A 15,656-nucleotide genomic window follows, 5' to 3' on the forward strand; every position below is an offset into this window, starting at 1 on the left:
CACGGTTAAGGGCTTCACGGCCGGCAGAGGCCACACCCAGGGTCAATCTCCTGCTCTTAGACCTCTTAGCTGCTACCTCTGGGAGCCAGAGAGAGGGAAGGCGGCACCACACGGAGGGGCTGTGTGGGGGATTCTCCCTGTCCACACCAGATGTGGCCCAGCCCAGGGGGATTTTAACAAGCGCTACAGGGCGACGGGTCAAGCCAAAGGGTTTTCCTTGTGTGCATGTGCGCAGCCGGAGCTGTGACGCATGGTAGGCGCTCAGCGAGAGAGAGAGGGAAGAAAGAGGACCTGTTTAAACTTCCGCTTCTTGTTTCCTTATGTCAAAAGGGGAAGAGGAACTAGGGCTTTGAAGAGTAACCAGGCACATGCTGCTGAAGGGTGGGGACGGTATCATTCATTTTGGAACCTGTGCAGATCCCACAATGAGGTTCTGTGCATAGTACGAGCTCAATGAATTCTTTTATTTACCACCCCCCCCCCCACTGAAATGCCAGTAATGTCAAGTCTTAAACACTCAAGCATCTCAACTCAAATGAAAAGAAACCCCTCTCTATATAAACTCAACAGAAGAAACAATACTACATGGCTGTCCGAGAGTGGCTTTTAAAAACAATGATTTCATCCCCGTTTAAAAAAAGGGCATGCTCTCCTTCTACACAAGTAACTCTTCAAAAGAGATTGTGAGAAACAGGGTCCTTTGAGTCTGTGGTTCTATAGTATGATAAGATTACTGAAGATAATTGAGAGGACAAAGTAAGCCAAGTATTTTCAATTTCTCTTCCACTTGAGAAGAAAAGCTCAAAACGCTTTAGGAATGTTAGCTGTCACCATGAAAGTGACAAAATGCCCACTCAGATGACCTGAAAACACTTTTGTCTTTTTCTGCCTACCTGTCTCATCATGCACTGGAGAAGACCCCGCATCAGTTTCACCACGTTCTGTGGAAAGAAAGTGGGATCAGTGACAAGGCCAGCTTCCCTGCTCCTTGAAAACCACCTCCTCACCACGTGGCCCGTAAGCCAGGGCTGCCCACAGACCTCCCTGAGAAGGCACAGCCTGAGCATATACAAGCATTCTGACTGTTGAGATTATCGCCACGCCATCACAAAGAAAGAAAATCTTGATACAGTAATTTATCTCAAATAAAGGGCTTGGACCAGATGGCACCTTCAGTTCTAAAATCCAGTGACTCCTCACTGGTATTTTAGCAAGACAATTTTTATAAGCCTAGTACCCTGAGGATTAATTTTGATGTCACAATTCTTTTTTTTTTTTTTTGTTATGCCAAAGATGAATTAAGTCCGCCATGCTTGCCCCAAAGGAACGCTACTTCGCTGAAAGAGCCATCTGTGACACTATCACAGGGCTATTGAGTAAAGTTCTTACAAAATGCAAGTAGCTGCCAAGGTTTCTTAATAGTATGTATTGCAACCAACTATTATCATTATGAATAATAACAATAGTACTATGATAATCAGACCTTCTGTCCAGGCACTGTACGAAACCCTTGACCTGGATTGGATTCTAATTCTTGCAACAACCTTATGAGGCGCATGTTATTATTAGCCTACTTTATAGATAAGAAACCTGAGGCTGAGAGAGATGAGGCAACATTGCTAAAGTTTCTCCGCGGGCAGGGGGTGGAGCAAGGACAGAGTCCACACCCAGGGATCTGACTCCAGAGTTTGAGCTCTTAGTCAATAGGTTATATCGCCTCCCACTTCCTCTGAAATTCAGACCCATCAAAAGACTGGTCTTAATCCATCCTATTAAAAACCATATAAAACTAATTCACAAGTGGCTACAGAATGGGATATTCTGTGGGTCGAAGTAGCCCGGCTGAAAGAAGGTCCCCCCCACCCAGGACCATTCTCTTGTAGAATGTACATGGTCTGCAGGGGAAGAATAGAGTGAAAGGCCATGAAAGTTAATTACCAGAGAAAAATCTGGAATGAATCATCCTTCAGATCCTTCTGCCTCTAAAATCCTAGGATTCTAGAATACAATCTCACTTTAGGACATCAACTCTTTTGAGGCAGAAAATGTTACCTCATAATAAGGTACAACTAACATTTCCTACAGTGTACAGCACAAATATTTGTCCACTGACTTCCCCTCAAACAAAGTTATTTTCCATTATGAAGAAGCACGGTGCTTCCCAACTGGGGGTGACATTCCCATCCCTTAGGGGTGGAGGAACATCTGGAAATGTGGGGCTGGAGGCATTTTTATTGTCACCATGATGAAGGTGGGGCTTCCCGGCATTTAGTGAGTAGGGCCCAGGGAGCCTAAGGGTCCTGCGATGCGCGTGACAGTCTCACACAATGAATAACTGTACACCCCAAAGGCAATGGCAGCCCTGCTGAGGATCACGGGAAGATCCTGTGTTGTCCTCCATAATCAAGGGAAAGGTCTCTCTTTAGTTATTAACCACACTCACCACAACAGTGTGGCCTGTTCGTGCCCCACTACTTGTCAGTCACAGCGCAGCACATCTAGTCGACTGTAGCCTGCGCCAGAAAACGCTGACAGAGCTGAGGTATGGGGTGTGTGTGTAGCCTGGCAAGCTTTACTTCGATTTTGTCTCAAAGGGGGATGGGAAGTTTGATGAACATCCACATTAAATTATTATACTGCTAAAGAATGAGTCACTTATGTAACAACCACCCAACTTCTTGGAGGAGCGTGCAGCGCTTGCTGTAGGCATATTTTAAAACGACCTCTTGCCTTACCTCCAAGACTTGGTGATTTTATCACCTTACACTCAGCGTGTCTCATCAAATCCAAACTGTCCTTCCCTTGCTCCCACAGACCGGCCTCCTCTGCTAGTTTCGCTATGGCCATCAAGGCTGTCTGTCACTCCTGCCCACTTTGGTTGCTGTAACACACTGACTGGGCTATAAGAACTCTCCCTGAACCTGATAATCCACTGGCTGGGAGAGCCAGTAAGGAACGTATGAATCAAACATAAATCCCAAAGGCTCTCATGCTAAGAGAACTACGCTGTTCTATGCCAATGCTCCCGACTTCAACATTATCACTCAAAATACTCTGAAAATACCTCCTGTGCTCAAGGGCAGATTATTTTCTTACATACTCAATGATGGCCAATCTTTGCTTCGCTGACTATGTTGGTTTCTGATTTTGGAAATCAATAAAAAGACTTCATTGTGCCATACGGTAACATAGGCATGAATACTGGACAACACCAATGTGATTCAAAATGAAAGGGTGACTGACTATAAATTCATAAGACTGCTTTGGAATGGTTCAGACTAGACAGGGATTTCTAAGGGAAATATCAAAAATGTTTTACGAAATAGCAATACTGTTTGGATAAATACCCTTCCAACCTGACTACTTCAGACTACTACACTTCAGAATGTATATTTCTGGTGTGCTGACTCTTTAAAAACAATCGATTAGTTTATAATGACATTTTGTATATAAGTATACATAAAATTGACAGAGCATGTGTGAGAGAAATGTAGCTAGTTAGAAATTTGGATGCTTTCTTTTCCTTTTCAGAATAGTGTGATTTGGGTTGTTTTTTTAAGGAGGGAAAAAAAGCTCAAAGAGAACGATCAAGGAGACCACCTAAGCACCTCCCTAAAATCTCTATAGCAGAAATGGAGGCGAGGCCTACACCAAACTGTTCTGCACAGCTACTTCCAGGCTTCTCAGTTTAAGGAAAAGGCGCTGAGCAGCCAAGACATGGCTGCCAGTCAACATTACCTGCTCCAACTCGTAGGCTTTGGCCTTGTCCTCATCACGGTCAGCATTCTTGCGATAGGCCATGCCCAGGCCCCACACGGCCAGAATGCTGTAGATGTTATCCCGCACCCAGGCATCCTTCTGCTCGTGACTGGCCGACAGCAGCCCTGTGACGGGATTCTATTAGAGAAGAAACACAAAATGACTCAGCACAACCCTCACCCAGCTCTTGACAAATGAATGCTCACCCTTAGGGGGCACAAGGAGGGCTGGGGTGAAAAGTAGAAATCGGAGTTCTAGTCCCTGCTCTGCCCCCAACAGCATTTCTGGGCTTTGGTTTCTTCATCTGTATAATGGAAATATTAGACTAGAAAGTCTCTAAGGAACCTTCTAACTCTGACGTTCTTGTTCTTTTGCTTTCAAACCAGATCGTACTATTGTGACAAACAGAAGAAACAGCAAACAGAAAAAGCCTACAAGACTTTTACAAATCTGTGCACTGAAGGCTTTAGGTCTTCTTCTGCCTTCATGTTTCCACACCAGTTGGTGAAGCGCTGAACCTGGGAGCGAGAGACCCGGATCCAGGGTCCCACTCCACCAGTCTAGCTCTATGCGCCCAGGGGAGCTGCCTACCCTAACTGGGCCTCCACTGCCTTGTCTGTGATCCAGACACTTCATGTGCCTAAAAAGGAGGCACTAAGCAAGAGGACATCGGGGGTCCTATTTAGCTATGATATTTAAAAGGGCAGCTGAGTCACTAAAAAGCCAGATCTTCACACCAAAAAAGTATACACAATATTCGTAACAGCATCATCCATAATAACCCAAAAGTGGAAACAACCCAAATGCCCATCAACTGATGAATGAACAAAATGTGGTCTATACAAACAACGAAATATTATTCGGCAATAAAAAGGAAAGAAGTACTAATATATGCTACAGCACGCATGAGCCTTGCAAACACTATGCTGAGTAAAAAAAGCTGGTCACAGAGGACCGCATATTGCATGATTCCATTTATAAGAAATGTCCAGAATAGGCAAACCTGTAGAGACAGAAAGTAGATTAGTGGTTGTCTAGGGCTGGGGTTGGGGGGAGGATGGGAGGAAGTGGGGAGTGAGTGACTGTTAACAGGTTTCTTCCTTTCTGGGGGTGATCTAATTGTTCCAAAATTGATTGTGTTGATGATGCACAACCCTGTGAATATATTAACAATCATTACATTGTTTACTTTAAATAGATGAATTATATGATAAGTAAATTATATCCCAGTAAAGCTATTTTTCTTAAAAGCCAGTGCTAATAAAATCTGTGCGTAGAAATAAAATGGGTAAGGTAGAAAAAGAGTCACATAAAGATAAAGCCTTGTTGACTTTTCCTGAAAATACGCAAAGAAATATGTACCTAATAAAATACATCTAATAAAATACAGAGCCTTGCCAGCTTAAACAAAATTAATCAAAAGGGTTCTTAATTATTCACAAGAAGGCTCATGAAAAAAGTTGGGTCCTTTCAAAGTGATACTGCCACGGATATTAGGTAAAAAAACATTGGCATAGTTTCAAATGGTCCCACATAAGGCATTAAATATTTGACTTTCTCCTTTAACTAACCTATGCCCTCTTCAAAAACATCTAAAACTCAACTGATACTGCCCTCAGGGGCAATAGCATTCTGTATTTTGACACCGTTCCATAGCCAAGAATTACAAATCAATCATTTTAAAGTCTAGAACTGAAGTCTAGAAATGACTGAGTGTCTTATTCCAACATTGGACGACTGGTGTTTTTAAGAAAATCACTATGCACCAACAACTGGAACTGTTCTGAGGCCAGTTGACTAATCCCAGGACAGCAACTCATCACGAGATCCAGGGAAAGAAATCAGCCCCTTCCTGGCGTACCCATCAACCGTGAGTCCACTGAGACAAACAGCCTTCCAATGACACAGCAGTGACCGCTTACACATAGTGACAAGTGTGGTTTGGATTATGAAATGTCACTGTCCTGTTAACTGAAAGTTACTTCTTTGATTCTTCAGTTCGGGCTTAACTGTTTAATTGGATTAGTTTATCCCCACCCAGAGCTAGAATGCCTGAACCCCTCGTTCCACTATAGAGACACAGTCTAGGTATTTTGGAGATCCCCACATACACAACTCCATACCCAAACCATGTTAACTTGGCGTGCTACTGCACTCAGTGAAAGGAATACTTACTGTTATGGACTGAATGTTTGTGTGTCCCCATATTCATTTTATTTATTTATTTTTATTTTTTTTAAAGATTTTATTTATTAGACCGAGAGAGACACAGCGAGAGAGGGAACACAAGCAGGGGGAGTGGGAGAGGGAGAAGCAGGCTTCCTGCCGAGCAGGGAGCCCAATGCGGGGCTCAATCCCAGGACCCTAGGATCATGACCTGAGCTGAAGGCAGACGCTTAACGACTGAGCCACCCAGGCGCCCCTATTTTTTTATTTTTTTAAGTAGGCTCTATGCGTGGAGCCCAGTGCGGGGCGTGAAGTCACAACACTGAGATCAAGATCTGAGCTGAGATCAAGTGTCGGACACTTAACCAATTGAGCCACCAGGACACCCCTGTCTCCTCCATATTCATACGCTGAAATCTAATTCCCATTGTGATGCTATTTGAAGGTGGGGCCTTTGGGAGGCGATTAGGTCATGAGGGTAGAGCCCTCACAAAGGGGACCTAGTGTCCTTATACGAAGAGGTCAGAATGCTAGCTTGCTCTCTCTCTGCCCTGTGAGGTTGCAACAAGAAGCCACCTGTCTACAACCGGGAAGAGGGCCCTCACCAGAACCTGGCCACGCTGGCCCCCTGAGCTCGGACTTCCCAACCTCCAGAACTGGGAGAAATAAATCTCTGCTGTTTAAGCCCCTGGTCTGCGGTATTTGTTATGGCAGCCCTCGCTAAGACTTGCTTCTCTCTTAAAGTCTATAAAAAAAAGAATGTGTTGTGCTGGAAGATGTGGGAGTTTCCATTTTGATGCAATTCAGAACAACTGAAAAGAGCACAGACTGGGAGACAGTCTGTCGCGATGGCTGGTCTGCTGTCCCTTCCTCTAAGGCCAAGCCAGTGGTTTTGCCTTTGCATGCCCCAGGGGGCTTATCCTGCACCACATGCACTCCCACTCACTGGCTTCTGTGACCCAGCCAACAGGTTCATCTCCTTAGAGCTCTGCGGTCTTTTACTTGCATTAGCTATCTAAATGGAGGGGGAGCAAAAGGCCTTCGCAGCAGATGCAAATTTTACAAGCTAAACAGAAACAAGCAAACTGCAGACAGCAGGAGGCAAGTGGGTAGATCTGTTCAGGCTAAGCCTATGGCCTCAGATACAATCATTTTAACCATATGCTGCTTTCCAATCTTTTAAAAATATAATTTAATTCTATGGATACCCACACATAACCTTCAGTGTATTGTGTTTAAGAGCACAGGTTCTGGAAACAGACTGCCTGTGTAAAAAGCTCTACCACCGTCCAGCTGACCTGGAGCAAATTACTTCCGTGTCTCCGTCTACCTAATGGGGATTAGAACAATACCTAGACCTCATAGGGTTGTTTGTGAGGATTATAGGAGTAAATTCAAATCAAGCATTTTGGACTAGGTCTAGCACAATTTAGTGCTCAATAACTGCTAACTAAATATTATCAACCTATTTGAACAGATTTCATTCACATTACTTTTTCATGTAATTATTTTAGGAAATCAGATGGAGACAGTGGTTAGGGGAAAAAACCTACAAGTTAGCTTAATGTAACCATCATTAATTTTGTTAGGGAAAAAAAAAAAGCCTGAGGCCTTCTTTTATTTTTACAGTAAATACTGTTAGTTAATATATTTATTCCATTGTTATGTTTGAGACAAAAACCCTGGCAACTCTATACCCTCTCCACCCCCAGGTCTGGGAAAGGCAAAGGCCTGAATTTGGCTCATTCAAGTAAGTCTTCCCTTTCTGTTTATTCTACCAAACTCTCTATGTACTTCACTTGAAAAAATAAATCTTAGTGACAAATCTCTGTAATAAGCACCACTACCACTCTCCTGAGGTGACAGGTGTGGGGCCGTGACGGAAGAGGATGGGACCGACTGCAGACAATGGAGCTACCGGGAGAGCCACGAGGAGTCAATGGCAGTGAAGATGGCACAGGCCTGAGCTAAAGGACTCAGCACCCCTGCTGCAAGGGAACTGGCAGTGACATCTCTTAAACTCTAGAAGAGGCCTGAGACAGAGGAGCCCAACATAAATTGTGTCTCACCGAGGGCAAGGGGCCGAGAGCTGGGCATTCTGTCATTCAGGTTCAGTCATTTGTCAGCTGCGCTTACCTTCTCCACTACTTCTTCACTTCTAATTTAGAGAAAGTGCCCTTTTCGGCTCCTGTTTATGAGAGAAAGGCCTAGAATAAATTGGGCCCAGGGCTTGGTTTCTGTGCTGTGGTAACAAACACCACTAAAATCTTGGTGGCTTATAACAAGGAACATTCATTTCTCCTCCATGCCTCGTGTCCATCCCTGGTCGGCTGTGCTTCTGCTCTGGGTTGTCCTTCCTCTAGGAACCGGGCTACTGGATCAGCCTATACCCACAACACTGCCCAGCTCGTGGCAAAGGAGAAGAAACACACAGTAAACCATGAGCTGCATCTTCAGGCTGCCAGCCAGAACTGACATGTTAATTCTTCTCCTATCTCATCCATGAAAGCAAGTCTCACTGCCATTTCTGAGTTCAACGATGTAGAGATGTGAAATCCTCCCCTAAGGATGAGAAGCGAATAATTGTAAAAAAACTATTATGTGAACAATTATGCTATGATGACCTTACCTGCTAGCCGTGGTAGGCTGGAATCTCCACCCTCACAGCCCACGCATAAGTGAATCTGAGGCGATCAGAGATTAATATGGTAATGAACCACTTGCATTCTGCTTTTTGGCTTATAAAAAGGTATTATATAAAATGAAATTCCTACTCTTTAGGATGGGGAAAAGGAAAAAGGAATTGAGATATTAATCAGACAAAATAGACTTCACAGCAAAGAATATTATCAGGGATACAGAGAAATGTTATAAAAATGATAGGGTCAGCTTACCATCAAGACATAACAATCCTAAATGTGTCTGTACCTAAGAAGCAGCTAAGGGATACATACATAGTGGCTAGAATAGAGAGTCTAAAAATAGATCCATACAGATACGACAAATTGATTTTTGTTCTGTTCTTTATTTTTTTGACAAACTGATTTTTGATAAAAGTCTAAAGACAAACAGGGAAAGGATAGCCTTTAAAAAAAAAAAAAAAAAAAAAGATTTTATTTTTCATAATCTCTACTCCCAACATGGGGCTCAAACTTACAACCCTGAGTTCAAGAGTCACATGTTCTACTGACTGAGAGAGCCAGGTGCCCTGAAGGACAGCCTTTTTATAAATGGTGTTGGAACACAGAAGTACAAAAGGTAATAAGAGAATATTATGAAAAATTATATGCCAATAAATTGGGTAACCAAGAAGAAATGAATAAATTCCTTCAAACACAACTTTCCAAAACTGAATCACACAAATGGAAAGATACACCATACTCATGGATTGGAAGAATTATTAAGTTAATTAAATTAATTGTTAAAATGCCCATACTACCAAAGCAATCTACAGATTCGATGCAATCCCTATCAAAATACCAATAGCATTTGGGGCGCCTGGGTGGCTCAGTCAATTAAGCATCTGACTCTTGGTTCCTGCCCAGGTCACGATCTCATGGGTCATGAGATTGAGCCTCACGTCGGGGTCCCTGGTCAGCAGGGAGTCTGTTTGAAGATTCTCTCCCTCTGCCCCTTCCCCTACTTGTGCTCGCTCTCTCTCGCACTCTCTCTCGCTCTCTCTCGCACTCTCTCTCGCTCTCAAATCTTTAAAAAAAAAAAAAATAGCATTTTTCACAAAGCTAGAACAAAAAATTCTAAAATTTCTATAGAACCACAAGAGCCCCAAAGAGACAAAGCAAACTTGAGAAAGAAGCACAATGCTGGAGGTATCACCACCCCAGATTTCAAGATATACTACAAAGCTACAGTAATGAAAACAGTATGGTACTGGCACAAAAACAGATACATCAGTATAACAGAATAGAGAATCCAGAAATAAACCCATGATTATATAGTCAATTAATCTACAACAAAGGAGGCAAGAATATACAATGCAGAAAAGACAGTCTCTTCAATAAATGGTGCTGGGAAAATTGGACAGCTACATGCAAAAGAATGAAAGTGGGCCACTTTTTTACACCATACACAAAAACTAGCTTGAAACAGATTAAAGACTTACACACAAGACCTGAAACCATAAAACTCCTAATATAAAATACAGGCTGTAATTACATGGACACTGACCTTAGCAACATGTTTATGGATAGGTCTCCTTAGGCAAGGGAAACAAAAGCAAAAATAAACTATCGGGACTACACCAAAATAAAAAGCTTTTGAACAGTGAAGGAAATCATCAATAAAATGAAAAGGTGACCTAGTGAATGGGAGAAGATATCTGCAAATAATATATCCAATAAGGGGTTTATATCCAAAATATATAAAGAACTTATACAACTCAATAACAAAAAACAAACTACCTGATTTAAAAATGGGCAGAAGATCTGAATAGACATTTTTCCAAAGAAGACATACAAATGGCCAACAGACACATGAAAAGATGCCCAACACCACTAATCACCAGGGAAATGCAAATCAAAACCACAGTGAGATCACCTTACACCTGTTAGAATGGCTAGTATGAAAAAGACAAGAAATAACAAGTGTTGGGGAGGATATGGAGAAAAGGGAACACTTGTGCACTGTTGGTGGGAACGTAAATTGGTGCAGCCACTGTGGAAAACAGTATTGAGGGTCCTCAAAAAATTAAAAATAGAAATACCATATGATCCAGTAATTCCACTACTGGGTATTTACCCAAAGAAAATGAAAACACTTATTTAAAAAGATATCTGCACTCCTACGTTTACTGCAGCATTACCTACAACAGCCAAGACACGGAAGCAATCCAAGTGTTCACTGATAAGTGAATGGATAAAGAAGATGAGGTATATATATGTACAATGGAATACTACTCATCCATAAAAAAGAATGATATTGTGCCATTTGTGACAACATGGATAGACCCAGAGGGTATTATGCTAAGTGAAGTCAGAGAGAGAAAGACAAATACCGTATGATTTCACTTATATGTGGAATCTAAAAAAACACAAAGAGAAATAGATTCATAAATACAGAGAACAAAATGGTGGTTGCCAGAGGGGCAGGGGGGTGGGAGGAGGAGTGAAACAGGTGGCGGGGATTAAGAGGTACAAACCTCCAGTTATAAAATAAATAAGTCATAGGGATGAAAAGTACAGCATAGGAAATACAGTCAGCAATATTGTAAAAAAAACCTTGTATGGCATCAGATGGTAACTGCACTTATTGTGGTGAGCATTTCATAATGTACATAATTGTTGAATCATTATACTGTACACCTGAAACTAATATAATATTATATGTCAATAAATACTCAAATATTACAGCCAATCAAGGAAAGAAGGAAAATAATAAGATGTATTTTTAAAAATGTTAGGTGAGTAAACAGTAAACATCAGATGTCAAAATAGTTGTTAACATGGTTAACATGGTTATAAAACAAGGCAAATACCAAAAGTAATGAGTAAAATGAAAAATACATAATGGAAAAAAATTTAAGAAATCATGTTGGAACAACTGGACATCCATATGCAAGAATATGAATCTCAATCTCACGCCTCATACAAAAGTTAACTTAAAAGGAATCACAGATCTAAATGTTAGATGGAAACTTATAAAACTTTTATAAGTAAACATAGAAGAAAAACCTTCATGACCTAAGGTCAGGCAGAATTAGCTATGGTACTAAAAACACAATGCATAGAAGAAAAATTGATAAATTGGACTTTAGCAAAAGTAAAAACTTTTGCTCTGTGAAGGACAATGTTAAGAGATAAAAAGACAAGCTACAGACTAGGAGAAACTACTTGCGATTTGCATACTCAACAAGAGAACTGTATCCAGAACATATGGAGAACTCTCAAAATGCAACAGCAAAACAAACAACCTAATTTAAAAATTGGTAAAAACAAACAAGAAAACTTTGACACTTCGCCAAAGAGGATGTGATTGACAAATAAGCACATAAAAAGCTCAACATCATTAGCTATTAAGTAAACGCAAATTAAGACAACTATGAGATACCACTACATACCTATTAAGATGGCTAAAATTAAAAATACTGCCAACACTGAGTGTTGACAGAGATGCAGAACCACTAGAATCCCCATACGTTGCTGGTGGGAATGCAAAACGGTGCTGCCACTCTAGAAAACAGTTTGACAATTTCTAATAAACTTGAACACTTATCCTACAACCCAGCAATCCTGCTCCTGAATATTTACCCTAGAGAAATAGAGAACTCTATATGCATGTTTAAGGCAGCTCAATTCTTAACTACCATAAAAACTGCAAACTCAAATGTCCTTCAATAGGCAAATGGATACACACACTACGATATGTCCTTATAATGACTACTACTCAGCAATGAAAAAGAACAAACTATTGACACAGACAGCAACTTGGATGAATCTCACAGGCCTTATGCTAAGTAAAAGAAGCCACTCTCAGAGGCTACATACCACATGACTCCACTTATGTGGCATTCTCCAAAAGACAAAATTACAGTGATGGAGAACTGATCAGTGTTTTCCAGGGCTTAGGGGTGGGGAGAGGGTGTGACAAAGGGGTAGCAGGAGGGAGATTTTGAGGGGTTGAAGGGACTGCTTTGTATCTTGATTATGGCTATGGTTACATGACCCTACACGTTTTAAAATTCACAGAACTGTACACTAAATATATAAAAAAGGAAATGTATTGTGATTTCTAGCACATTCTTTTTTTAAAAAGTTTTACTGCGATATAATTCATATAACATACACTTTACCCATTTAAAGGATACAATTCAGTGGTTTTTGCTATAGTTACATACTAACAGAAACATCAGAGTTAATTTTAGAATATTTTCATCACTCCCAAAAGAAACCCCCTACCCTACCCATTAAAAGTCATTTCCCATCTGCCCCTAACCCTCAATCCCCCAGGCCTAGGCAACCACTAATCTACTTTCTGTCCCTATAGATATGCCTGTTCTGGACATTTTGTATAAATGGACTCATACCATATGTGATCTTTTATATGCCAGACTTCTTTCAATTAGCATAATGTGTTCAAGGTCTGTCAATGTTGTAGATGTATTAGTACTTCATCCCTTCTTATTGTAAATAATATTCCATTGTATAGACATAGTACATTTTGTGTTCCCACTCATTAGCTGATGAACATTTTGGTTGTTTCCACTTTGCGGATATTATAAATAATGCTGCTATGAACATTCATTTATAAGTTTTTGTGTGGACGTGTGTTTTCCGTTCTCTTGGATATATACCTAGGAGTGGAATTTCTGGGCTGTATGGCAACTCTAAGTGTAATGTTTTGAGGAACTGCAAAACTGTTTTCCAAAGAGGCTACACCACTTTAAATTTCCACTGGCAAAGTACAAGGGTTCCAATATCTCCGTATCCTTGTCAAAATTTGTCTGTTAAATGAAACAAGATGAAACCAGAGAGGGAGACAAACCATAAGAGAGACTCTTAATCTCAGGAAACAAACTGAGGGTTGCTGGAGGGGAGGGGGTCGGGGGGATGGGGTGACTGGGTGATGGACATTGGGGAGGGTATGTGTTGTGGTGAGCGCTGTGTATTGTGTAAGACTGATGAATCACAGACCTGTACCCCTGAAACAAATACATTATGTTAATAATAATTAAAAAAAAATTATCTTTCTCATTGCATCTATCCTAGTAGGTGTGAAATGGTATCTCAATTGTGGTTTTGATTTGCATTTCCTTGACAGTTTGTGATATGAGCATCTTTTCCTGTGCTTATTTGTCATTCGTATATCACTTTTGGAGAAATGTCTATTCAGATCCTTTGCCAATTTGTAAATTGTTATTCATCTTTTAATATTGAATTTTAAGAGTTCTTTATGTATTCTTGAATCAAGTCTCTTAACATATACATGATTTGCAATTTTCTCCTGTTCTGTGGGTTGTCTTTTCACTTTAATGGTATGGTTTGCAGCACAATAGCTATTTTTTAATGAAGTCCAATTTATCTATTTTTTTTCTTTTGTCGCTTGTGCTCTTGTTATTGTACTAAGAAGTCTTTGCTTCCCCTAAAGTCAGGAAGATCTATTCCTGCATTTTCTTCTAAGGGTTTTATAGTTTTAGCTCTTACATTTAGGTTTATGATCCATTTTGTGTTAATTTTTGTACATGGTACAAGGAAGGGGTCCCTTCATTGCTTTGCATGTGGATATCTAACTGTCCCAGTACCATTTATTGAAAAGAGTATTCTTTCTCCATTTAACTGTTTTGACACCCTCGTAGAGAATCACCTGACCATAAATGTGGTGGTTTATTTCCGAACTCTCAATTCTATCCCCTTTTGTTCCATTGATCTGTAGGTCTATAACCTTAGGCCAGCACCACACTGTCTTCATTACTGTTAGCTTTCTAGTAAGTTTTGAAATCAGGAAGTGTGAGCCTTTCAACTTCGTTCTTCTTTTTCAAGATTCTGGATCCCTTGCATTTCCAAATGAATTTTAGGATCAGCTTGTCAATTTATGCAAAAAAGCAGCTGAGATTTTGATAGGATTGCATCGAACCTGTAGATTAGTTTGGAGAGTATTGCCATCTCAGTTATATTGTCTTCCAATCCATGAACATGGGGTATCTTCCTGGAACAATCTTAAGAATTGTTCCTATGCTTTAAGCTCCCTAAGGGCAAAGTCTGTCTTTTTTGTTCACCACTCTAACTAAAGGTCCTGGTCTACTTAGATAAATAAATGAACAAATGTACAACAAAGATCATATTTTTACTGATTTAGTCTAAAATATCCTTTTCAAAGATAGTTAAAAGTGTAGATATTATCTATTTATATACATTTGTATTATGCATAGCTAATGGAAGTAATTTTCCTTTTAAGAAAGCTTGTTTTATTATTATGCACATCCTTCTGTTCAGTCTTTCTTTAGGAAACTGAAGAAGCAACTCAGGTATGCATAGCAGGAAGCTTGGTAATGATTCAAACAGGAACTAAAGCCTTATATTTGCTTTAAAAGTAGAAGTGGGTAAAATAGGGGAGCTCTTTCAAGCATAAGAAATAGCTTATTGCTAGACTCAGAGAGGAAATGGGTAAAACCAAGAATAGTAACCTCACAGGATAGAGGTGAAGTTAAGGAGGCAGAAGTCAGGGCAGTAAATTTCAGTGGGGGAAGGGGTACAGTGGTAGAGGGTGACCAGAGAAAATAGTATACATGACTCCCTAGGGTGGTGTGTGTGTAGTTTAAAAAACATATTCAACATTATAATTATCTACCTGAAAAATGAAAAAAATAAAAGCTAAAGCCTTCATACAAGCTCAAGAAAGAACACTTACACAGTCTTCTTGGCTGGTGGCAATACAAAGATGACTCTCAGAGCAAGCAGGAGATGGAGCAGATTTCAACAACAGAAGAGAGCAGAGATACTGAAACGGTGATATTCACTGCTCCTTAGAGGGTGTGTGTGGGGAACAGGAGAGGCAGGTAAGAGCTGCAAAGTAGATGCTAAGCCAATACTGGAACAGCAGAATGCTTACAGACTTGGACAGTAGGTCGAAACAAACCAGACAGGATTAAACAAGAATTTATTTATTGGGCTTATATGTTTAATAAATGTTTGCTGAACTGATTTTATTAGCCAACACTCCCACACATTTGAGTTGACTCAGTTCCCTTCACACATACATTCCCACCCCCAGGGCCCCAA

General features: G+C 40.6%; 1 protein-coding gene across 3 annotated transcripts in view; it reads right to left on the reverse strand.

The window, feature by feature from the left end:
- PHKA2 (phosphorylase kinase regulatory subunit alpha 2) overlaps window positions 1-15,656 on the reverse strand; it is a 74,527-nt gene that overhangs the window by 45,373 nt on the left and 13,498 nt on the right. For all 3 annotated transcript variants that reach the window (XM_032389560.1, XM_032389561.1, XM_032389562.1), the window contains 2 exons: window positions 3,739-3,897; window positions 894-941 (listed from right to left, as the gene is read on the reverse strand). In XM_032389560.1, the coding sequence (XP_032245451.1) occupies window positions 894-941; window positions 3,739-3,897 (207 nt within the window). The remainder of the gene's footprint in view (window positions 1-893; window positions 942-3,738; window positions 3,898-15,656) is intronic.

Source organism: Phoca vitulina, unplaced genomic scaffold, assembly GCF_004348235.1.
Source record: "Phoca vitulina isolate PV1807 unplaced genomic scaffold, GSC_HSeal_1.0 scaffold55, whole genome shotgun sequence".
NCBI classification, from domain to species: domain Eukaryota; kingdom Metazoa; phylum Chordata; class Mammalia; order Carnivora; family Phocidae; genus Phoca; species Phoca vitulina.